Source organism: Sinocyclocheilus rhinocerous, unplaced genomic scaffold (genome assembly GCF_001515625.1).
Source record: "Sinocyclocheilus rhinocerous isolate Xijiao unplaced genomic scaffold, SAMN03320098_v1.1 scaffold1841, whole genome shotgun sequence".
Lineage (NCBI taxonomy): Eukaryota > Metazoa > Chordata > Actinopteri > Cypriniformes > Cyprinidae > Sinocyclocheilus > Sinocyclocheilus rhinocerous.
Window position 1 is genome coordinate 445509 of NW_015666172.1, and position 26329 is coordinate 471837.

At 35.9% G+C, this 26329-nt stretch overlaps 1 protein-coding gene and 1 pseudogene across 2 annotated transcripts in view; one reads left to right on the forward strand and one right to left on the reverse strand.

Annotated features, from left to right (window-relative positions):
- Nucleotides 1-20896, reverse strand: LOC107731870 (uncharacterized; annotated as a pseudogene).
- The window catches only part of LOC107731942 (uncharacterized protein CXorf57-like), a 7913-nt gene continuing 2171 nt past the window's right edge, over nucleotides 20588-26329 (forward strand). The window contains exons 1-10 of one of the 2 annotated variants that reach the window (XM_016543169.1): nucleotides 20588-21269; nucleotides 21367-21586; nucleotides 22973-23124; nucleotides 23509-23680; nucleotides 24049-24157; nucleotides 24260-24351; nucleotides 24422-24547; nucleotides 24632-24739; nucleotides 25254-25427; nucleotides 25647-25768. In XM_016543169.1, coding sequence (XP_016398655.1) covers nucleotides 20895-21269; nucleotides 21367-21586; nucleotides 22973-23124; nucleotides 23509-23680; nucleotides 24049-24157; nucleotides 24260-24351; nucleotides 24422-24547; nucleotides 24632-24739; nucleotides 25254-25427; nucleotides 25647-25768 — 1650 coding nt within the window. In that variant the 5' untranslated portion in view covers nucleotides 20588-20894. Of the gene's footprint in view, nucleotides 21270-21351; nucleotides 21587-22972; nucleotides 23125-23508; nucleotides 23681-24048; nucleotides 24158-24259; nucleotides 24352-24421; nucleotides 24548-24631; nucleotides 24740-25253; nucleotides 25428-25646; nucleotides 25769-26329 lie in introns of both variants that reach the window. The other variant, XM_016543168.1, reaches the window with a different exon arrangement.

A 26329-nucleotide genomic window follows, 5' to 3' on the forward strand; every position in this document is an offset into this window, starting at 1 on the left:
TCAGTTCTTGTTTGTTTCTTCATCTTCCTCATCTTCACTACTGCTGGATTACCCAAACAGGTCTTTTCCACAAGCAGTGCTGGATTTTGTTTGTGCATCTTGTTTGCTGACCGTCATGGTGATTAGAGTAGACATAACACTAAAGCCCAAAAGCAGTGTGCTGTTGTCGGGTCCACGCAGAGAGATGGTCTGGATCTTTGAGTCAGGTGTGAAGACAGACAACAGCGTTTCATTGTCCAGGTCCCACATGCTCACTGCTTCTGTTAAACAAATAATTCAAAGGATTGAAAGATGCATCTGTATAAATAAGGCATGCTCGCAAATGTTGGCAATTTTTTCATCTCATTCTAGTATCTCAAACTCAGACACAAAAAAATATTAATCTTACTGTGAAGATGCAAATACCCTATTCTAAGGTATCACCACCACATCCCATATTAACCTTTAAAGTTTGAATCTTATTCTTGACCCAGATTAAACTGATATCATCAAGAACAAGCCAACACAAGTATGAGCAAAGGTCTACTGTACCTGATAATAAAATAGCCTTGGATTGTCCTTCAGTGATAAAGAGCAAGCTGGACCAGTTAAGATTTAAACTTCCATAGCCAGAGATGGTTTTATGTTTCCTTCGGAACGGCTTAACCTGAGTTTTATGAAAAAAAGTTATTTTAAAGAATGTTTAAGAGGGCAACAATAACCCATGTTCTTAAGAGCTACGTGTATTTAAAAATTGAAATAGAAATACATATCTATGTACACTACAGGTCAAAAGTTTGGAATGATAAAGATTTGACACTTTGTCATTTTTAAAGTATATTAAAATAGAAAACAGTTCATTTAAATTGAAATAATATTTCACAATATTACTGTTTTATTCAATATTACTGTATTTGTGATCAAACAAAAGCAGCCTTTGTGAGCATGAAACTTTTCAAAAAAAAAAATTACTATAACTATTATATTATTTTTTATTAATTATTCCAAACCTTTGACAAGTAGTGTATATATATATATATATATATATATATATACTTACATTTCTAAATTTCAGGGTAAATTGGCCTTCACTGAATACTATTCTGATAGTAGAGGCTTTGTCCCCACATTCTCCACTGACAGTGGTTTTGTTTTGCTGAACAATGAATGTGCCATTAACCTAGAAAGACAGAAATGTTTCAGAATAAAGGATATTTATATGTAATATGAAAAAATAATGCAGAAGGCAGTGTGAAGGATTCAAGTTGCTTACATATAAGCAGGAATCATATATGGATGTAGATCTGTCACTCCCAACAGAAAACATCTTACCTTGCTGGTGTTCACACGGATCCCAATTGCCATTTCAACCATAATACATACTTTGCCATCTTTACTAAAATTATAACGGCCCACCGCCATGTTGGTGGGTGGTGTTGGAGATGGTATTGGAGTGGTAACTGTGGTTTTTGGCCTGGAGGTTGTTGTATTCGGACTGTGGGTTGTTGTGTTGGGGCTGGGGGTTGTTGTATTCGGATTGTGGGTTGTTGTTTTTGGATTGTGGGTTGTTGTGTTCAAGCCAACGGCCATATAAGCTGAACTATATTCACCTGAGGTGAGAGCTGAGAAGGAGGCAGACAGAGAATGTGAGAAAATTTTTCCCCAAATGTGAGCTACATCTGACAGAACCTTAAGTGACATCCTCAATTAGAAAATTTTTTCATATAAAAAACAAACAAACAATAATTACCTTTATAAAAAAAGAAAAATAGACACTATACACAGAGCCTCCATCTGTTCTGCACATGGAGTGCTATTTACATACATTCACTTCCTCCCTAGCGCGCGCTGTCACAAGTGTACACACGTCCAAATTTCCCAACAGGGAAATGTGATACTTCACTTCTGCCGATTTCACGTGATGTCTGATCGTTAGATTAGCCGCAGAAAAGAAATGTAAGTGCTGACAAGGTGACTGACACTCTCTTTGTTTTTTTTGTTTTTTTTGACAACAAGGTACGCTTGTGTAGCTTCACTTGAGAACTGAAATGCACTTAATTGTCCGTTTTAGATAGGCTATTAAGAGAAGTAAGAGAAAATATACAAAAAATAAAAAAATACAATAGTGTTGAAAGATTACTGAATTGCACTGAACTGTGAGGAACGATTATAATTAAGTATGGTACTGTGTCCGAAAAGGTGCAATAAAACTGAGTGGTTTTTGCAATAAGGAAGTGGTTGTGGACCTATATATAACTGAAACGTAAAATCGAATTGATATTTAAATTTTGACTTTAGGTTTTGTTTTACTTGCGTTGTTTTACCAGCGTATGGCCTTTCTAACATAGAATCGAAACTACGGTGGTTTGCGAAAAGTATGCCAAATAAAAAAAAATCTCTTTCCTGTCTTTTTAAATTAAAATCGTTCTCGTGAGTAAAACCTGGGGTCAGATTTTACATTTGATTTTAGCTTACAGTTATATGTTGGAACACAACTAGCCTACTTCCTTATTGCTGAAAAAAGGTTTTTTTATTGGTTTGCACCTTTTTTGGCCATAGTACAATAATGGAGTATTCTGTCAAGTTCCTTACAGTACAATGCAATTCAATCTTTCAATACTATGGTGTGTCAAAGTACATAACTACCACAGTATTTAACTAATGGTGAACACACGGTAAATGCATATTTCAAATCGAGTAATGCAATGAAATAATCTGCTTTACCTGTTGCAGCAATGCAAAGCGCGAGCAATGATAATCCGTATTTCATTTTCGCCCTTATTGCGATGTACCTGACACAAAAACTCGCTGGATTGGGTGCTCTATCTGGCGTTGAAAGCCTGTCGCACACTGCACTTATTCGCCTGAAACGAAACCACTGATAAAGTGAAGGAAGTCAATCTTTCAACACTCGCTTTGAGTGTTTGTCCAATCACGACTCTAGTGAGGCATTCAGCGTCCCAGAAATTCAATACAGTGACCGAGTTAGATTTGTAGAAAGCGAAAATTAACAGATGTTAGAATTTTGTCACTGTTGTATCTATATTTCTTGTTGGAACATTTAGGCTAGAAGAACTGCTTTTATGAGATATTTTTATCGTGGCAATAATTTTTGAAACAGATATGCATTGATAATCTTGTTTACAAGTTTTCATTCGTTGTTTCATTATATCGCTACCCCCTCATTAAAACGTTTACATATCATGCACTTAAGAAAAATATGATTGATAGACATTACCATGAAATATAACTATGAATAAAAGCGGTTTTATTGTACATGGAAGGGCTACTTAAACTGGGCCGCCATGAGATCAAATCTTTAGGCTACCTCATTTTACTGGATATTTTTGTTTTGCAGAATAAATAAATCATGGCTGACAGCAAATATCATCTTCTACAATGTCAGAAGATTGCATTATATTTCTAGGTGTCATATAAGTCTACGACAAGTCATATCAGCCAGTGCAACCTTAACAATGGGTCATGTGCTGATTCACACCCCTCTCTTAGTCATACATACTTTCCTATAAATAAAGACAGAAAGCCCTAAAATAAATAAATACAAAAGAAAACAACAACAAAAAATGGCATCAGTTAACTTTGATTTGCCTTGACGCAAATACAGTTGTTTAAATCTCCTTCAACCAAATATAAGCAGGAAGTTGTTATTTTGCTTATCTATCATGTGGCAAATGCAGGAAGTGAAAATTTGACTCATGCTCACAGTGCATGACAGTAAGGAGAGTCTGTTTAAGCATGTCTCAATACACACCAAACTGTCAAAATAGTCACTCACACATGCAATTAGATCTTTTTCTCTTAATATACATATATCTGAATTCTAGGAAAATACACTGAAATCATGTAACATGATAACACAGGCATGCTAAGATTTGTTTCATCATAACCTGGATCTCATGATAACTAGGGCAAGGCGCGGAAGTTCTGGTAAATTCATAGTATGTGGAAAACAAGCACTGGAAATGCTCATTATAGACATGAAGATAGAAGTCATACATTCGCATTCCCAGTGTACAACTAAAATTTCCTCTTGAATCCTTAAGATCAAGACAAAGTGAATGTAAGAGATCATAAAGCCCTTTATTTCCATTCAGACTGAATTCATTCTTGTTAACCTATATTATACAGTACACATCCAGTGCTCTTCCTATCAGTTCTTGTTTGTTTCTTCATCTTCCTCATCTTCACTACTGCTGGATTACCCAAACAGGTCTTTTCCACAAGCAGTGCTGGATTTTGTTTGTGCATCTTGTTTGCTGACCGTCATGGTGATTAGAGTAGACATAACACTAAAGCCCAAAAGCAGTGTGCTGTTGTCGGGTCCACGCAGAGAGATGGTCTGGATCTTTGAGTCAGGTGTGAAGACAGACAACAGCGTTTCATTGTCCAGGTCCCACATGCTCACTGCTTCTGTTAAACAAATAATTCAAAGGATTGAAAGATGCATCTGTATAAATAAGGCATGCTCGCAAATGTTGGCAATTTTTTCATCTCATTCTAGTATCTCAAACTCAGACACAAAAAAATATTAATCTTACTGTGAAGATGCAAATACCCTATTCTAAGGTATCACCACCACATCCCATATTAACCTTTAAAGTTTGAATCTTATTCTTGACCCAGATTAAACTGATATCATCAAGAACAAGCCAACACAAGTATGAGCAAAGGTCTACTGTACCTGATAATAAAATAGCCTTGGATTGTCCTTCAGTGATAAAGAGCAAGCTGGACCAGTTAAGATTTAAACTTCCATAGCCAGAGATGGTTTTATGTTTCCTTCGGAACGGCTTAACCTGAGTTTTATGAAAAAAAGTTATTTTAAAGAATGTTTAAGAGGGCAACAATAACCCATGTTCTTAAGAGCTACGTGTATTTAAAAATTGAAATAGAAATACATATCTATGTACACTACAGGTCAAAAGTTTGGAATGATAAAGATTTGACACTTTGTCATTTTTAAAGTATATTAAAATAAATAGAAAATCATTTAAATTGAAATAATATTTCACAATATTACTGTTTTATTCAATATTACTGTATTTGTGATCAAACAAAAGCAGCCTTTGTGAGCATGAAACTTTTCAAAAAAAAAAATTACTATAACTATTATATTATTTTTTATTAATTATTCCAAACCTTTGACAAGTAGTGTATATATATATATATATATATATATATATATATAAAGCTATGATATAAGTGAACTGGTTTTGAACATTGCCGTTGGGGTGGCATACTTGTTGAATCCTGCAATGCCAAAAACCACTTTGCAGGCATCATCGCATATAGCAATGCAACAGATTCCAGGTTCATTTTTCAATCTCTTCCGCACCTTTACGTATATAAGGAACATTCATCTTACTGAATATATAGAGAAGATGAATTCTATCTTAAAGCAAATACTAAATGTAAAGATTTAACTGATGGACCTGAAGTGAGCAATGTGCCCACTTCTTTTTGATTAAAAATAACATGATTGAAAAAAATGCTAGACATCTTTAAAGGGGTCATATGATGCGATTTCAATTTTTCCTTTCTCTTTAGAGTGTTACAAGCTCTTGGTGCATAAAGAAGATCTGTAAAGTTGCAAAGACTAAAGACTCAAATCCAAAGAGATATTCTTCATGTAAGTACGTTTTCTTTTATCATTTGCCACTGATGATTCAAACGCGAGTTTTGGGCAGTGTGGATTAACGTTAGCACTTGTTGTTTGTCATTTCTCTGATCACAAATGCAGACATGGTTTTATGTGGCACGATGCAACGCGTAAAAAGACAGTATAAGTCATTATAATCAGTAATTATGTCCCCATTGGATGCAACAAATGCCTCGTTTGTAATGGGTTTTAATGTTTTTGTGTCGTCGCTCCGGCCGGGACACGGCATCAACAGTATGGTAGGGGGCGTAACATTTCCGTCACACGCTTGAGGTATTCGGTCAATCACAACGCACTGGATAGCTGGTCAATCACAGCACACCTCGCTTTTTCAGACCGATGAGCTTTGTAAAAATCGACACGTTTCAGAAAGGCGGGGCATAGAGGAGAAACAATAATGTACAGTATGTGGAAAATAATGTGTTTTTTTAACCTTAAACCGCATAAACACATTTTATTACACCAAATACACAAAATACTGTTCTTTTTAGCAGCATCATATGACCCCTTTAAACAGATTTGCATACTCTGCCCTGGTGTGTGTCCCAACAGTGAGGTATGGAGCATGCTGGGCCTCACTGTAGTTGGAGACCACCAAATATCCTCCAGTGTGAGTGATCGCTGCAGTACGGAGACTCAAAAGGGACCAGCGGTCCTCCAGGGTGTGCAGATGCTCCTCAGAAACCACACTGAAGATGTTGAGATGATGGGCATAATATGAGCATATGACCACCTAAGTGATACACAGAGAAAAGTGAGAGAGAACGAGAGATTCAAAGATGGAATCGATGCATTTCAGTTCAGCTCACAAACATGTAGATCACATATGGTTTATTATTTCATAATTCAGGAAAGATTAGTGTTTTTGTTTATTGGTCAGCTGTCTTTCTACCTGCTCATCTCCGCTGAGAAGATACTGGTCTATAGAGTTGAACTTCTCTTTTTCAAAGCGCTGCTGTTCATTCTTTTTGCGGTCTGGGTTTCGGTGCGCCTGTCCCATGCCATTTCTAGACCTGTGCAACAAGTTCAGACTTCGAGGATTTTTTCTTTTATGTTGAATATGGTATGAAAATCTGCGTGGGACAGATATGTTGTACAAATGCAATGGTAAACTCAAGTATCATGAGGTTCATGTGCTGTTTTAATACCCGTCTTCTCTTTTGAGGACATAATCTGGGAATGTCTGTCCATGCTGGAGAGCAAGGTTGCTTTGTAGGATGTCTTGATATGTCCTTTAATGTAGCCAGAGTCCAGATCCCACAATATCAGATGATCCCTATGTGCCATATGCATGCAACCTCATGAATATTACTCATACAGCAGTATAGTAATTTTCTGTTTCTGCTGAATGAGGAAGTGAGTTCTTACCGTGTTTCTGAAAGGCCCAGCAGTATTTCACCATCTAAGAGCCGATAGTCTTGTCGAGGACAGGGCACGATGAACAGTCCAGTCTGTTTCTTAATGTAGCTCTTTTTAAGAAGGTCATACACCAGCAATGTCTACAGAAAAAAAGTGCAACAGTTTGCAGGGCAGTAAAACGCTTAGGTAATTGTACTTAAAGGGTTAGTTCACAAAAAAATTAGCTTGTGTTTTACTCACCCTTGAGGCATCCTAGGTGTATATGACTTTCTTCTTTCAGACGAATCCAGTCGGAGTTATATTAAAAATTGTCCTGGCTATTCCAAGCTCTATGCCTTCGGAATGCCTTCCGCGTTTGACAGATACCGGAAGTGAGAGAAAAGTGTTTATTATGTTTGAAATATGGATATTTTTCTTACAAAAACACATGGATTCACTACAGGAGGCCTTTATTCACCCCCCGGAGCCGTGTGAGGCACGTTTTATTATGAATGCGTGAGCTTTATTTGACGACTTGTGGACTGTTCAACTGCAACACCCGCTGACTGCAATGATAGAGCTTGGAATAGCCAGGACAATTTTTTATATAACTCCGACTGGATTCGTCTGAAAGAAGAAAGTCATATACACCTAGGATGCCTCGAGGGTGAGTAAAACACAGTCTCATTTTCATTTTTGGGTGAACTAACCCTTTAATTACCCAAAAACGAAAAATTCAGTCATAATTTACTTACTATCATGTTGTTCAAAACCTGTATGTCTTACTTGCTTCTTTTGAAAAATTCAGTGTGTTTTGCCCAAATAATGGAAGTCAATGGTAATCAAAACATTCCATTTTTTTCCCACAGAAAAAAAGAGAATTGTATAGTTTTGGAACAGCATGAGAAAATGATGACAGAATTTAAATTTTTGGGTGAACTATCCCTTTAAGTATTATTTGGAGAATTTGTACTTTACTCAAGTTGCCAACAATTGAATCTAAATATTTGTACACTAACTCAATCATATGTCTAAAGCAAAAATTATACTCTTTTTACTTTTTAAAATGTCTTGTGTAACTCTAAATTACAAAGCAAATTTTTGCAGGTCATCATAACTTAAATCTTTCCTCCTATGTTGTTATTTTTAACTAAAACTATAAAAAATTTGTTTTGTTAAATGGAATTAAATATAAATAATAGATGAGAAAAACTTTTTTTAGGTTCAAGTAATAAATACAATGACTAAAATTGAAATAAAAATAAAGCCAAATTGAAATACAAAAAAAGAACAATAAAAACTAAAACTTATAAAACAAACAAATATAAAAATAGAAGCTAATTCAAAATATTAATAAATACTATAGTATTATATAAATATTACTAAAATAACACTGCTTTTCTCTTTTTTTTTTCATTTTTGCAAATTTTTGTCCCTTTTTATTTATTTCTACATTTTACTGATCGGATTGATTTACTGATAAATTAAAAATTACACTGATCATTAATAGCTAATGATCCATTTTAGTGTAAACTGTATTTGAACACAACAATGGTCCTTCATCCTTGTGAAGAGGCGTCTCATGAGTCACCACAAAAGTGACCGAAAGCAATGTGTTTTAATTAATTAGAGACATTACTGAAGATGGACTTGATGCAAGTGTGAGCATGGTTGATAAACATAATCAACTGTACTCCAGTGGCAAACAACTATACAATCAGCTTCAATTTCAGGTGACAGATGTCAGGACAGAGGTTTCAGACCAGCATAAAAATAGGTCCTGTGTAATATCTTCAGTCTGTGTGGTGCACAGAAGTACCTGGTAGACAGATGTAGGTGTATCAGTGAAGTTGGCGGTACCGCAGTCAGACAGTATATAGACACGTACAAGAGCGACCTCTGAACTCGAGAACAGGTCATGCTCCACCTGCATAGGACGACCCTTGAATCGCGTCCGCGCCACATTCTGGATTCTCACAGTACCGGGACAGGTGCTTTGACACACTATATACCTGATTCAGAGGGAATTTTTAAAACTTTCCACCAAAACAGAGCTTTCTTTTTGTACATATAGCAATCAAAAAAAAAAAAAGGCCTAAATTAAGATTCATGTATTTGAATTGCATACAAATTCCATTCATTTGGATAACGCCGTTTTAACATAAACTAATAAACTTAATGTGATGAATATTTGTCATGAATATTTGTACATAAATGAAACAGGTAAGGTTTCTGCACTCAAAAAAAATCATGGCATAGTTTATTAACTTTGCATCTATTTGATTTTCTTTAAATAATCATATTTCCAAAATGCATTTATTGAAATAGTTTAGAATAAGCATAAATCTGTTAATTGTGTGAAAAAAATTTAATTCAATACCGTTAAAAATATAAAATGGCTAGCTGTGGGACAAGAAATATTCATTTAGTTAAAATGTATGATATTAGAAAAAATGTATTGATAAATAAATAAACCTGGTTATTGTGTATTGAAAATACATTCAGTTCATTAGTACTGTTACAGTAATCTCACTGCCATGGTAAAACTAGGTGGTGTCTGTAGAACAGTAGCAGTAACTGAGGTTATTATTGTTATATTATGTACAGAAAATGTGCATAAACATTCTGGTCCTCAAAAATATCTTGTGATAACTCATTGTGTTTACAGTTATAAACTGCAAATAGAGTGGCCATATGTATGTGAGCTGTTCAGTGGACTTTGTACCTTGGATATCTCTGCATGGTTACAATCTCCGCTGTGCCGTCGCTGTGTGCTTTGTGCATGTTGTATGTGAGTGTTTGGTCATTTATTCTGGATCCCAGGTTCCACATCCGTAAGAATTGCTTCCTGGGACAGAAACCCACACAGTACCGCAGGTCAGAACACATACCTGCAATATGGTGAAGAAGAACTGTGCTGACACATACATGCAAATACAGCTGAGTTGAAAAAATAACATGAACAACAGACATGGCTAAAACGGCTCCTGTGCCACGTGTGTCAAAGTAGTGAAAGCGCCTGTAAAGCATAATGCTGTTTACCTTAGAGGTATGATTTGTTTTAATTGTATGTTAATTCCACATGAGCTATTGAGTCGTATTTCACCATAAAAATCACACATATATATATATATATATATATATATATTTTATTTAATACACGAGTTTCACAATTTGAGTTGAATTACTGAAATAAATGAACTTTTCCACGACATTCTAATTTATTGAGATGCACCTGTAGTTAACTAAAACTAAAACCATAAAACAAATCATTTTTACTTTAAATAAAATAAACATTAACTGAAAAAAATAAAAAATAATAAGTCAAACTAGCTGCCAAACAACATTTCTTTTAAAAAACAAACTCTAATTCTAAATATATAACGAAACTATGGTAGTATATCAATAATATTAAAATAACACTGGTCTGGACAAAATACTTTTAGTTATTATTTTGTAATGTATCTGTATAAATTATAGGCAATACAACAAATGCTACTATTATATATAAACAGTTTATTATTTAAATGATATATGCTGTATTGCAGTACAGTAATGAGACTGAACTCAAACAGTGTGTGTTTGTTTTGACAAAAGAGTCATAATGCTGTTCAGTGCTGGAGGCCATAATATTTAACAGGTCTATTGACTAACCATGAGCCAGCAGGCCAGGAAACCGTGCAATGTGTTTATGGTCTTCAGTCTCAAGGTTCCAGACAATAATCTCTGTGGTGGTGCTGTGAGGGGCGGGACAAAAGGCCACAATGTGGGACCCGCCCCCTGCAATGGTGACCTGTGAAATGTAGTCCTGGCTGCAACCCAAGGTAGTGCGCAGGTACTGGAAGGATGCTGTGCTGAAGAGTTCAATGTGAATGATTTCACTCTGTCTTTTATAGGGGTATCTGTAAAAACCAAAGAGATTGATACAATAGATAGTAAAGACTCAGGGTCACACGTTTGAGTAAATTATTTAACATTACCTGCAGAAGAGCAGTAAATACTGAGAGCTGATCTCTACGGCTTGTATAGAGACACAAATCCACCTTTAGCACTGAATATTGCCACCTCTCCTCCATCCCTGCAAATGAGAATTGAAGCAAGAAACAAGAAATAGCATCGAAGTATGGCTTCACATATAATATTTGTTCAAACATTTTTTACCAGTCGTAAATTAGTTTTTTAAAAGCCATTTTTCAAGAATCCTAAAAGCCACAAAATATTAAGCAACATAACCGTTTAATTGTATTATTATAGAAGGTCTCTTGAGCTGCAAATCAGCGTATTCGAATGATTTCTGAAGGATCACGTGACACTGTAGACTGGAGTAATGATGCTGAAAATTCAGCATTGCCATCACAAGAATAAATTACATTTTAAAATATATCAAAACAGAAAACCATTGTAATGATATTTCACAATATTTACTATTTTTACTGTAATTTTTAATCAAATAACTGCAATCTTGGTGAGCGAAAGAGATTTCTTAAAGGGGTCATATGATGCTATTTTAAAGATCATTATTTGGTGTATTTGGTGTAACAGAATACGTTGATTTTAAAATCTTACCAACCTCAAACTTTTGAATAGTAGTGTATATATTTTCAAGATTTTTATGCATGTGACATGAGTAACAGTGCTGCGCTTTAATTACTCACAAGTTGCATGTTTGATGCCAAGCCCAAAATAGTTTTTAACTGTGCCATCCTTTATTAACATCCTCTTAATCAAAGCCTCTGTTACATTATGGCACGTTCACAAAATAATTTGTGCTGAAATGTGCCACAGAAACAAGTTCAGATTGAAATACATTTCAGCTGCTTTTTCCTAACATTGGGATCCTTAGGAGACCAAGCAAAGCAGCAGGTGCTACATGCAAATGGAAACAGCACAAAGTTTGGCACACTTTCCCATATCTTTCTCTTATCATACTTCTTCCGATGTTTAGTAATAATAGCATCTATCCTATGGGTAAAGTTTTTGAACTCTCAACAGGAGTCACTGACGTGTAAATGTGGGCAGTTTGCTTAAATGTATTCATCTATCTGCGGTCAGAAAGCTGCTGAAGTATTTAAAAAAAAACATTTGCAGCTTAGTTTCATTTTGAACTGGGGAGGAAGTTTGGGGTTCTGTCAGTATGTTTCCACAGTACAATGAACTCTTTTAGCACAAAGTATTTGATTTCTCATGACATGGCTCCTGCTGTTTTTTATTTATTTTTTGACAGAGACTGTAGAGAGGACATAGGAAATCATTAGGGAGAGAGAGATAAAAAAAAAAAGGGAACTGGCATACAACAAGGGCCATATCCTGACCGTTATTCCTCGTATGAATGCTGCATGTGTCCATAGCATGTGTCCATAGCTCTGATAACTACTGTTATATTAATAAACTTAAACTTTCATATTACTAGTCAACCGAATTGGGTGTATGTGCATGCATGTGATGCTTCCAGCTTAATCACATTAAGAGCAAAGGTTCATTACTCCTTTCAGTCATCTATCCTGATTAATCCATGCTTTTTAATCATGTAATGAAATATGAGAAAGATAAACAGCCTCTGGGAAAGCCTTTACACAATTTTTTTTTTTTTTATAGCTACAGTGTTACACGAAACCACCGACAAGAAAAATAACCAGTAGTACAAACACGTACACACACACACACTAGAGCTGGGTGAGAAGCAGACCCTTAAATAATACATTGCGTGACCAGACAATATAAATCAGTCCGAGAACAGCGGCATTGTTTTCACACATGGCTGGAAATTGGATATGTACTGTATTATTATGTGAGAGCGCATTTGTTATTTAAGAACAAAATACTGAGATGATTAATTAATTTAAATGTGCATGTGGTTATGTGTGCTGTAATAACCTGTAGGCGAAGAGAACATAGTCTTTAACAGAGTGACGAGACACTAAGATGGACTGATCTTTGTGGATGGGCTCAAACTCGAGGGTGAGGTTTACACAACGCAACAGTGAACAGGACGCCACAAGATCAAACACCTAGGAGCAAAATAAAAGACATACAGAGGAAGAGAAACATTGATAATGTCAATGACTGTTAATTGGTTAAATGCAAGTTACCATATACAGTAAAAACTTAATGGATGAATATCACATTATATGTAATTTTACAGTAAAATACTGTCAAACTGATGTTTTTTTGCAGGTAAAAACTGTAAATTACCATGTAAATTATTGTGATCACATAAGATTACAATTTATATAGTTAGTTTATTCAAATTTTTGTTATCAGTAATTTACATTAGAGTGTTTTTGTTACATTTTATATTATTTAGTCAAAGTTTATTGCATATAAGTTATGTATATTAGTTATATGTATTTAGTACTCTAATTCATCATGTGGCACCTGTATTATTAAAGTGGTTATCAGTCAATTTTAAGACAAAAGGCTGATTTGGTAGTTCAAGTAGATAAAATATATATTAAATTATATTAAAAAAACATGGAATTTTTAAATGCAATTTATTTAAAAATATGCCTTTTTTACTGTACATTTAACAGGATTTTTTTTTTTTTACTGTACAGTGTACAGAACATATAAGAAGACTGGTCCGGTTTCACCTTAACCAGGTGACGTCCGTCATAAAAAACCACCAGCAACCGTCCATCGCAGGCAGTTGTGATCACAGGAACATCCAGAGAATCCTTCTCCATGTACAGCACCTTCCCAGAATCCACCTCTCTCACCTGCAGGCAGTGGCCCATCTGTAGCACTAGCACACTGTCATCCAAACAGTGGGTGAGCGAGTCAGCAGCCCAGTCTACTGCAGATCCATAAGCTCTTGGTAAGGACCTCGCGGGTCTTGTTTGCTCATCCAGACGCCACAGATTTAGCAATCCATCAGAGGAGCATGAAAGGATGTCATGCCGACCATGAGCAAGAGCTGTCACAGCACTCATATGACCTAGTTAAATATGAGTCAGGATGTTAAGGACAGATCATTCAGCCATTATGTGATAAAGAATCTTATTTTAGAGTTCTATGCATTGGTCATAAACCACTGCAGGTTGTACATCTGTTCACTCGTGAGGTCAATCTGTAGGCCAAAATGGAAGAATAATTCACCATGGGTTCCCTATGGAGTTTTCTATGGGTTTTCAGAAAGGCGGCTTTCAGTTTTTTTTTGTTTTTTTTTGTAAAATAAGGTGTGGTTGAAAACACTTCAAAACCAGAAGTACAAGTACATTCCACACAACCAGTTCTCAAACGTGAATTTTGAAACCACTGCCTTAAAAATGCTAACAAAGACAGCTGTGTGCTTAATTCCACGTGACACCTCATTTGTCGAACCGCATAAATTCACTTCCTTCTTCTGCTTGTAGAAAGCGGGCAGTAGTGTTGGCACTATGAATAAAATCCATATTAGCAGTCCATGTATTCGAGAATTGCAAGAAATGTGTTAAGAAATCAAAAATAAAATAAGCTAGCTTTCTTTAAAAAGCGAATCTCTGGGAGTGATTTTAGATGGGGTTTGTATAGGTTTTCACTCCTCACAACACACTGTCCTAGAAGAATGATAGCATGTTGAGCATTGTTATTTTAGCATATCATAGTATTTATTAGTTATGTTTTGAAGTAGCTTTTATTTTTCCATTTTTGGTTTTCATCTTAATTTTAGTTTGTTTTAGTAATTTTGTTACGTGTTATTTTAATATTTCTTACTTATTTTTATTTCAGATTTAGATTTAGTAAATGTATTACTTAAACTTTTTTTCAGTTTCTCTTTTTTTAAGTTTCAATTTTTCTTATAAAAAAATATATACTGTGTTTATATTACATTTTATTTCAGCTTTATTTCAATTACTGAATTGAACTATTTTAATAGTTTTAGTTAACAATAACAACACTGATGTAGAGTTTATTTTATTTCGAAGCCAAACTGTTGCCTACTTTTTGTGTGAAGCAACAGTTTATGTGCTTGTCAACTGACCTCATTGGACAACCGCTGTAGTATGTATCTGGTAACTTATCAACTTATATTTTTAAAGCATATACAGTTAATTCAAAATTCACACATAGGAGTTATGACTGTGTGTATTTTATGTCTCTTCATGTAATATTGACCACAGACCTTAATTTACTCATAAATCTGAAACCATCATTTTAAAACCCCCTAGGATATTCCCAAAGAAACCCAAGGCTCCAAAATGTCAACTCTCAGACTACAATCTGACCAGTGCCATTGAGAATAATGTGTCATGTATGATTTTACATGTATATGGCACTTAAAATACACTTAAAATCTAAGAATCAGAACTTGGACATACATTAAGCCAAAATCACTGACTGAATGGTGATGCTGGGAAACTGATCCTCCAGTAGATGCCCAGAAATGCAATATGTGTACCTGAAAGGAGGGTGTGTACGAGTCCACCTGGAGGAAACAGAAAGGTGTAAGAGGGCACGAGAACTGCCCTCTTAGATATATATTATTTTATGCTCCTCATAAGAAATAAAGTCATACAGAAACGACATAAGGGTGAATAAATGATGGCAGAATTTTCATTTTTGGGTGAACTATTCCTGTATTCCCCATAATATCAAAAAATTATATCAAAATTTTTACATTTATTTATGTTCCACGACATTCTAATTTATTGAGATGCACCTGTATATATATATATATATATATAATAGAAATAAAAATATGATTATTATTATGTATATATGGCACGTTATTTTTAGACTATTTTAACTCCATAATATCAAACAGCTATTTCTGCAAAAAAAAAAAAAAAAACTTGTTTGCTGAGCTCATAATCATACTTCTCTGGAATGACGGCAGCTTTAAGGTCCTCCTCGACATGATAGATGGACAGAGCCCACAGTTTATGCAGCAGGAACTCGTAGTTTAACAGACACTGTGCGAGTAAAGGAATAATCTGCTTGGAGTGGATGTAATGATACGGCAAACAGTGGAGCTTGCGCTAATTAAATTCATAGCACCTCCTTCCCTTCTCTTTCCTGATCCAGGCTAGCGGCTGAAAAACTTGACTGTTTGGGACGTTCCCATTAAAGTAATCTGCAAAGTCTGCATGTACAGCTTTTATTGAGTCTGCTGTTGGTGCGTATTGCTGCAGGACGACGCAGACGAACTCTATGAGACTTGTTTGCTGAGCTCATAATCATACTTCTCTGGAATGACGGCAGCTTTAAGGTCCTCCTCGACATGATAGATGGACAGAGCCCACAGTTTATGCAGCAGGAACTCGTAGTTTAACAGACACTGTGCGAGTAAAGGAATAATCTGCTTGGAGTGGATGTAATGATACGGCAAACAGTGGAGCTTGCGCTAATTAAATTCATAGCACCTCCTTCCCTTCTCTTTCCTGATCCAGGCTAGCGGCTGAAAAACTTGACTGTTTGGGACGTTCCCATTAAAGTAATCTGCAAAGTCTGCATGTACAGCTTTTATTGAGTCTGCTGTTGGTGCGTATTGCTGCAGGACGACGCAGACGAACTCTATGAGTCCAGAGCAGCACCCACGTGCCGTCACTTTCCACTTCTGTGACGTACCCCTTCAGACCATGCAGCAGTCGTGCCACAAATGCACAAGGCACTGGGGAGTATTCAGAAACTGGATGTGTCTGATGATGCAAAACCACCATCTCACGTACGCCCCAAAAGCACCAAAAGTTCCTCCTCTGTGACACCAGAACAGGACAGTGATGAGCAAAGCCGTGCGTTGCACCAAACACGGCCCATGTTCTCGCTCCAAACTAACAAGGACGTGCACAAAAAGTTTATTTGGATCCGTAGGGATTTTGAGACTCTCTTTTGGTGTGAAGACTCGATTTCCTGGTCTCAGTCAGCATAGGCTAAATTGAGGTAGAGAGGGGATGGACAGGATAGACAGTACTGGAATAACAGGCTCCACTGGTTTTCAGTAAGTTGGCAAAAATCTGATGCTAGTCTTGACACCAGTCCTGATGTAATGTGCATGGTTAAGGATGGGTAGGGACAGGACACTGACCTTAACTTGGGACTGGAAAAAAAGAAAGAGACAAGAAACTGACTGCCCTTAAAAAACAATCATTCCTTTGATCATTATCTTCACTATATTTTTAATATATTTTTTTAATAAAATAACATTTATAATTAAATAAAAAATATTCTCTAAAATATTTAATATTTAAAGTGCACCAGACTGGGCCATATTCAGAACTATACTACCAATCAAAAGTCTGGTATTTAGTTTTGTTGTGCGTTTTTTTTTTTTTTTTTTAGAATGTATTCATCAAGGACCCATTAAATTGATAAGAAGTGATAGCAAAGACATTAATTATGTTACAAAAGATTTCTGTTAAAAAAAACAGTAGTGTTACAAAAAGTGTATTTAAACAAAACAGTGTTACAAAAGATTTTTTTTTCAAATAAATGCTGTTCCTTTTCACTTTCTATTCATCAAAGAATCCTAAAAAACATGTATTCACAAAAATATTATGCAGCAAAACTGTTTTTAACTGATGATAACAACAAATGTTTCTGAGCTCAAAATCAGCCAATCAGAATGATTTCTGAAGGATCATGTGACACTGAAGCCTGGGGTAATGGCTGCTGGAAATTCAGCTTTGCCATCACAGGAATAAATTACATTTTAAAATACAGTGAAAGAGAAAACAGTTATTTTAAACTGTAAAAAATATTTCAATTTTACTGTATTTTTAAAAAAAATGCAGCCTTAGTAAGCATAAAGGCCCGTTCACACCAAGGAGGATAACTATAAAGATAACGATAAAGATATAGCTCTAAAAATCGTTCTCAATATTAAAGAATAGCAGAGTCCACACCACAACTATAACGATAAAGACAAAGAGAAACGATATCGTTGGAATCACTTTCAAAACGATTTTTGTCCAGCTGATGAACGATAAAAAATTGAGAGCCAATCAGAATCCATCCTGCTGTAACGAGCTCAAAAATTTAAAGCGGCAGAGGTGCGTGCGCTTAGAATAAACAGACGCTATCGTTCACTGGTGTGGACGCCATCTTTATAGTTATCTTTATAGTTATCGTTCTTGGTGTGAACGGGGTATTAACATCTTGATGACCCTAAACATTTGAATGGTAGTGTAAATTCTCTATGACCCATCTGCTTACCTGTAGAATAAGAGCACATTTAGATTGCGTGCTGGCAGACAGAACAGTGAAGACGTTTGGCACTGCAGTAAGGTATTACTAAGCCAGGAAAGGTCAGCCTCGTGTTCCTCACTCAGATTATCCACACCATCCAGCACCAGGGTCAAGGGCCTGTCTTCTGTCACCAGGCCCAACAATGAGCGCAGCTCACTGGACAACTCTGACAGTGACTGTGAGGAAAAAACATAGACTGTACAGGTGCATCTCAATAAATTAGAATGTTGTGGAAAAGTTCATTTCAGTAATTCAGCTCAAATTGTGAAACTCGTGTATTAAATAAATTCAATGCACACAGACTGAAGTAGTTTAAGTCTTTGGTTCTTTTAATTGTGATGATTTTGGCTCACATTTAACAAAAACCCACCAATTCACTATCTCAACTTTCCACGACATTCTAATTTATTGAGATGCACCTGTATTTCATAGTGCAACACTATCTGTGAGATAGTCAAGCAGTCTCACAATATCATGTATCCAATACGGTGTAAAACACCTTATGAATATTTGATTGGTTTTTAAAGTGTTTATGTACCTCAGATATCTCTGTTTTGAGGCTATAGATGTTGGCTAACTGCAGACACAGGGTCTGGAGGAGCAGACGTACGTTTCTGCTGTCAGATGTCAGACCCACAAAGCAGATCAGCACTTTGGCATCCCTATAAATGAAACACAAAAACTGAATAAGAAGAAGCAGTGTGGCACTTTATATCATGAACATAACAACCTTTAGCCATTCTTTTTTAAATGAATACTTTAGTCAGCAAGGTTGCATTAAAGTGACTGTAAAGACATTTATAATGTTACAAAAGATTTCTATTTCAAATAAATGCTTTTTTTTGTTGTTCATCAAAAAACAAAATCCTGAAGAAACAGGATTCTTTGCGGTTTCCATAAAATATATAGATAATAGGAATAAGAATAAATGTTTTTGAGCACCAAATCAGGATATTAGAATGATTTCTGAAGGATCATGTGACACTGAAGACTGGAGTAATGATGCTGAAAATTCAGCTTTGCAACACAGGAATAAATTACATTTTAAAATATATTAAAACAGAAAAGAGTTCTTTTAAATTCTAATAATATCTTTTAAAAATGTCAACAATATTACCATTCTTATTGTATTTTTGATCAAATAAATGCAGCCTTGGTGAGCATAGAGACTTCTAAAACTACTTTAAAATGTTTTCATTCATGTTCCCTTTGTTTGCCTACCCAGGTATCCAGCTAGGTATGAGTTGTGCCAGTTTGGCAACTTTTTTTCACACACACAAAGAAAAACAAGTAGATAGAATAGAAAAAATAGAAAGCTAGTGTTTGTTTGTGACTTTTTGGACATGACACAGCAGCCTTCAAAAACTGGACTTCATATAAAAAAAGAACTGCTAATAAGTTGTATCCATATTGCGGTCTTTAATGTGTCTTCTTTAAAGTCGGTTTATAAGGAGTCCCAATCCCGAATCCAAGAGCGTCTGGAGGCGAGAGTTCATTCCGCGCGGCTGCATTATTCAGTGGCGCACAGTCACCGCTAGATGGCGTCCTGTGTGTGTTTGGTTTTCATCACACACTGCCATGGAAACCAAATGGCCGGCATCTCCAACTGCTGCCAAACTTTCTTTCTTTTTCTTTCTTTCTTTCTTTCTTTCTTTCATAAAGTTTATATCAGCTTTTCTTTTATTATATACTTGACTTTCTGTATTTTCTATTACCTACATTTTTTCAAAATTATTTTTATTTATTCTTTCTTAATTGTTATCATTTTCATTTTTCTTAACATTTATATTCTATTAATCTTTATTTAATTTTTTTCTTTATATAATTTATTATTGTGTATTTCTAAAATATGTGTATTCTCCTTTATCTTTATACACATCTTATTTTCTATTCTACTTATTTCAATGTTTTATTCATTTAATCTTTATATTTCATTTTAGTTGATTTTAATTTTTCTTAATGTTTATATTTTATCCGTCTTTATTTCATTGTTTTTTCTTTATATATATATATATATATATATATATGTGTGTGTGTGTGTGTGTGTGTGTGTGTTTCAATAATCTAGTATAATATATATATATTACTTCATATTTCTAAAAATTAGAAAATAAAAATCTGTAGTTTTTCTCCTTTATCTGCATTTGTGTATTTAATTTTTCTGTTATATTTATGTCAATATTTGTTTCATTTAATTCTTTATTTTATTTATTCATTTTATATATTCTATTTTCTTAATACTTAATATCTTAATATTTTATTTAAAAAATGTTATAATAAAAATTACATTTCATTTTTTCTTTATATATTAAATTTTCGTTCTTCAAATTTCTTCGGGTTCTTGAGCATTACGTCTTTCATTATTTTATTTTTGTCTTTCTTATTTCATTTCATTCTTTCAGTAATTGTTTTCATCATTATGGTCTGGTTTCACAGACAGGATTTAGATTAAACCAGGATTAGGTTTAAGTTAAATTAGGACATTTAAGTAGCTTTTAAAAATGTGCCTTATAAAAACATTGCTGGTGTGCATCTTGATACAAATCTGTGGCACTGGCATATTTTCAGACATGTCAGTGCATGTTGCTATCAGTTAAGACTGGTCAAAAATGAATTTTAGTCTGGGACTTGTTTTAAGCCTTGTCTGGGAAACCGGGCATATTTTATTTTCGTGTTCTGTGCTGTACTCAATCTCCCATTGTGCTTTGCGGCATTGTTATTGTGTCGCGTAAACATGGCCGCGCTGTCAGGCAGCTCCTCAGAGTGCTGCACACTCAAAAAGACTCTAAGCAGGTTGATGTCCAACACGTCTGCTTCCCAAAGAGCACGAACCCGCTCGGAACCGCTGTACGTGATCTCTCTGGAGCGCTACGGCAGAGACGCGGACTTCGGGGTCCGTTTCCCGGACAGTATTTCGATGTCAGAGAGTCTGTTTGACGCCACAATCACGGATGGAGACTGTAAGATCCGCGTGTCTCTGGACCCCGCTGTCAACAGACTCATCAGCGTGAATAAACTCCACTGCGGCTCCGTCATACGGCATGTGGAGCTCAGCCGCGGGGAAGAGAGCGACGGAGACGGCGGCTCTTTTCATGTGTGCAGTCTGGAGGTGGACAGACTCTCCGGCGGGGAGGCCGCTCGTGGAGCTCAGCCGCGGGGAAGAGAGCGACGGAGACGGCGGCTCTTTTCATGTGTGCAGTCTGGAGGTGGACAGACTCTCCGGCGGTGATGCCGCTCTTAGGGCGCTCTCATCCGTCAATGTGAGGTCCATTCCGTGGATGGGAGCAGAGCCGAGCGCGGGCCCACTTAGAGCCCGCAGAAGCTCCTACCTGCCGCTGTGGAATAATCACGACTTCTATGGAGAGATGTGGCGGGACGCGCCTCCCTCTGAACCCGACGCAGAGGACTCTGAGGATGAGATAGGTGGTGTGTAGCCTACTGTACGTGCATGGGCTACCTAAGGCAGCAGCATTTGAGGGAATCACTCACTTATAAACAGATAACTTGGGAAACATGGTTTTTACCTAAATACCTTCCCTATAAAATACTTTTGTATTATTAACTGAATTCCAACATTAAAAACGTTAACATTAATACTTTTAACACATTAAAAAAAGAACATATGATTTTTTAAAACTGTAAATAACTATTTTTTATAACCTTTTCCCCTGAATTTTGATTATCTTAAAGGGATAGTTCACCCAAAAATGAAAATTAGCCCATGATTTACTCACCCTCAAGCCATCCTAGGTGTATATGACATTCTTCTTTCAGACAAATCCAATCGGAGTTATATTAAAAATTGTCCTGGCTCTTCAAAGTTTTATAATGGCAGTGGGCGGGTGTTTCTGTTCAACAGTCCAAAAGAAGTCCAATAAAGTGCTTCCATCCGTCATAAAAAGTGCCTCACACGGCTCCGGGGGGTGAATAAAGGCCTCCTGTAACGAAACGAGGCATTCTTGTAAGGAACATATCCATATTTAAAACGTTATAACCACTTTTCTGAAGCTTGCGCTAACTGTCGTACGTGAAAGCCATTCCGGGCGGATGACGTAGGTGTAGTGTAAGCGCCGGTGAGAAGCGATGAACGCGGAAGCAGAGAGGAAAGAACAAAACAAAACACCGTTCACGAATTAGAAGTACAAAATGAGGATTTGTAAAGAAAAATGTCAAGAGGATTTCAATATAAGCTAAGAGGAGACTGGTTTTCCTTTGCTAAAGTAAGGTAACTTCCTTTGCTCCTGTAAACAAACATTGGTTTGGTCATTTTCGCGAGACTAGCATATTCTCACAGGCGCTTACACTACGCCTACATCCTACGTCATCTGCCCCGGAACAGCTTCCGTGGACGACAGTTAGCGCAAGCTACAGAAAAGTGGTTATAACGTTTTAAATATGGATATGTTTCTTACAAGAATGCATCGATTCGCTACAGGAGGTCTTTATACAAGCACTTTTACTGTGTACTTTCCTGAAGCTCAAACAGCAGATCATGGCTCTCAAAATGCCAATATCTAAAACAGTAAGTCGGTTTATGAGTGTGATGTTGTAATGGAATTCTTTAACACCGTTAATTCTTTAATACATTTTAGGTAAGCAAATGATGAGAATAAAAGGGTGTTGGTGTGTGACAGGAGGATAGAATATGATGAGCAAATCTAAGAATGTGATTGCCAAGAACTTTTCTTGCAAGAAAATAAACCATCTTTAAAGACAATTGGACATGTCTGTCTCTTAATCGGTGATATAATTTTTCTTTGCCACAACATGTATTTATAAAGTTCATGCTTATGCTTTTGTTTCTGATGGCAGATATTGGGTCTAAGGTTTCACTCGCAGAAGTACGCAGACGTTTTCTGAGTGGATCTCGGCGGTACCGGGGCACTCTGTGTGTGCGGATCTTTCACAAATCCAGACTGATTTATTACGGGAAAGCAGATCAGAAATGTGAATGTCCTTATAAGGTCAGAGGTCAAATATGAGGCATCCTTATCCATGCAAATATCTGTTAACTGTAGGAACTTGGTCATGGTGAAATATGTAATAAAATAAATATGGTTACATCATTTGTAGTAATTTTTGGAAGAATACAAGTTGCTTTGGTAAGAAAGAATCTAATAAGAAGCAGAGATGCTGTATATCAAGTTTCTGCACCGTATCAGCCGATGTTAGTGATTTTATTGTGCTGGTCGATATTTATTGACTAATATTGTGGGCAGTTCTCATCTCAGCTATTCAGCTTTCCCTTCAACTATTTATCTCATCTGTATGTCATAGTCTAAAATGCATAATTTTAGTTAAGCATCACAGGATTGGTTTGACTTCTTCCATCAAACTGTTTTCCTCAGGCAGAGCTGCAGGTCGGTGACGGCTCATCCAATGCCTGTGTTGTGCTGTGGAACACAGTCTGTCTGGAATGGTACAGAATCCTACATCCGGGTCAAGTTGTAAGATTGTGTTGCTACAGAGTCAAGGAGAGTTACAGCAGCCGCACGGGGCAGGAATCAGAGCCACACATTGGTAGAGAGAACATTATACTCATCTAACATAGGAAGTTCTGACATACACACTACCGTTCAAAGGTTTTGTGTCGGCCAGATTTTGTTTTTGATTTTTAAGTCTTTTATGCTCACCAAGGCTGCATTTATTTGCTCAACAATGCAACAAAACAGTAATATTGTGAAATATTTGTACAATTTAAAATAACTGTTCATTTATTTGAATATATTTTCAAGTGTAATTTATTATTAATTTTTTTTAAATGTCTTCTAAAAAAATTACTGACTTGAACGGTAGTGTATGTTGCAGTATATTAATTATTTATTATTTATAACATGGATGTTATTCATACATATTTTGTTTCTTTGTTCCTTCTGTTCATCCTTCAGAGATCAGTCTTAATTCCAGGAACCCCACTGCTCAAATAACTATCATCCCCAAGAACCAGATTTCTCCAGACTGGGTCTTACCAGATCTGTCTCATTCATTCATCTGTGGGTATGTGTACAAAATCACAATCTCAATATCCTCTATAGTCTTGAATTGAAATCAAAGGCTTGTACGGCACATAGAAATGTATAAAGTGATGGTGTTTTACAGGCAGGAGCTTCCCAGTTGTCCACAAGGCCACGTCTGTGATGTCATTGGTGTTGTGATCTTTGTTGGTCGGCCAGAACGTGTCAGGAGGAAAGGTTCGGTACACACAGAAATAGTCTCAATATGTATCTTTAGCCAGAAGACTGAAAACCTTTCCCCTTACAGATGGGCAAATGTCAGAAATCGAGGAGTATCATTGGCTTCAACTGGCAGACAGAACATCAGACAAGCCAATCATGATCAAGCTTTTCTCCACATCACAGCCTGACATCCAAAGCCGCTTCTATCCAAGTACAAGTCACTTGATTTTCTCTTTGTTATTCTGTGCTGTTATTACAGACAAATTGTAATATTTTTTTCCTTTTTTTAATTCAGTGGCGCTGGTTGTCTGCACTAGATTAAAGCTTATTAGAAGTGCAGTTGACAAAGCTACAATTTTTGAATATCTCACCAACACATCGCTGACCCAGGTTTACTGCACAGGTAAATGACACACTTAAACACCTTTATGCATCAGATACATAATATATACTGCTATTCAAATGTTTCAGCTCAGTAAGATTTCACTTTCAAATAAATGCTGTTCTTATGAACTTTTCTATTCATCAAATAATCCTGAAAAAAATGTTAACCCAATTAACTTTTTCCAATGTGATAATAAGAAATATTTCTTAAGCACCAAATCAGTATTAGAATGACTTCTGGAGGATCATGTGACACTGAAGACTGAAGAGTAATGATTGCTGAAAATTCAGCTTTGCATCACAGGAATAAATGACATTTTTAAATATATTAAAATAGAAACCAGTTAAAACAGTTAATATGATTTCACCATATTACTGTTTTTACTTTTTATGAGGAAATAAATGCAGCTTGGGCATAAGAGACTTCTTTTAGAAACATTAAAAACTCTTTACAACACCAAACTTTTGAATAGTAGTGAACTTATTTCAGAATTAGAGGAATCCAGTGTTATCATTTTCAAACATAAAAACAGGCACAGGGTCTCACCCCGTGATGCCATACAGAGGGATACGGCCCATCCGGCAGTTTCTCCACTGGCTGAAGCAGGTAGATGAGAGCAGTCTGCTGGAAAAAGCTGTGATTGGAGGATATTTCAGCTACCCGCCACTTCCTGTTTCATTACATAACTTCATGGAAAGCAGACGAGGTGAGAAGCAGAAAACGGTTTCTAAATTTTGCCAGTGTTGAGTGTTTATGTAAAAAAAAAAAATTTTTTTGAATGGACCAAGCATGGAATAATGCCCCCATAATGGCAGCCTGTACTGTTTCGTGTTGATGAAATTAATTCAGTGTTGCTTTACCTTTTGAGGTTTTGATACATTCACTTAGCGCTCTTCCTGGGACTAATTTTAGTGTGTGTTTGCAGGGGAAGCTGGTCTCATCAGTGGAGGAGAGATGAAATTAGAGTGTGAGAAGTTAAATTATAGAGAGAAACGGCAGTTTGCTATTCAGTGTGTGGTCACTGCAGCCTGCTACCATCATAGAGAGGTACGTACATAGACAGCGACAAATAACCCTCACTACTATACAGCCAACAACATACTGGGTCGGTAAGATATTTTTGTGTTTTTGAAATAAGACTCTTATGCTCACCAAGGCTGCATTTATTTGATCAAAAATACAGTAAAAATCAGTAATACTGTGAAATATTATTAGTTTAAATAACTGTTTATCACTGTAATTGATTTTAAAATGCAATTTATTTCTGTGTTGGGAAAGCTGAATTTTCAGCAGCCATCGGTGTCACATGATCCTTCAGAAATCATTCTGATATGCTGATTTGCTGTCCAAGAAACATTTCTTAATATTACAATGTTGATACATTTATTACGGTATTAAAAATGATGGTATTATCAAACCATGATACATTTTTCCAGGATTGCTTGATGAATAGGAAGTTCAAAATATATATATATATATATACTGTATATATATTTGCAACATTATAAATGTCTTTACTGTCACTTTTTATCAATTTAATGCATCCTTGCTAAATATATATATATATTTTTTTAAAGGGTTAGTTCACCCAAAAATGAAAATTCTTTC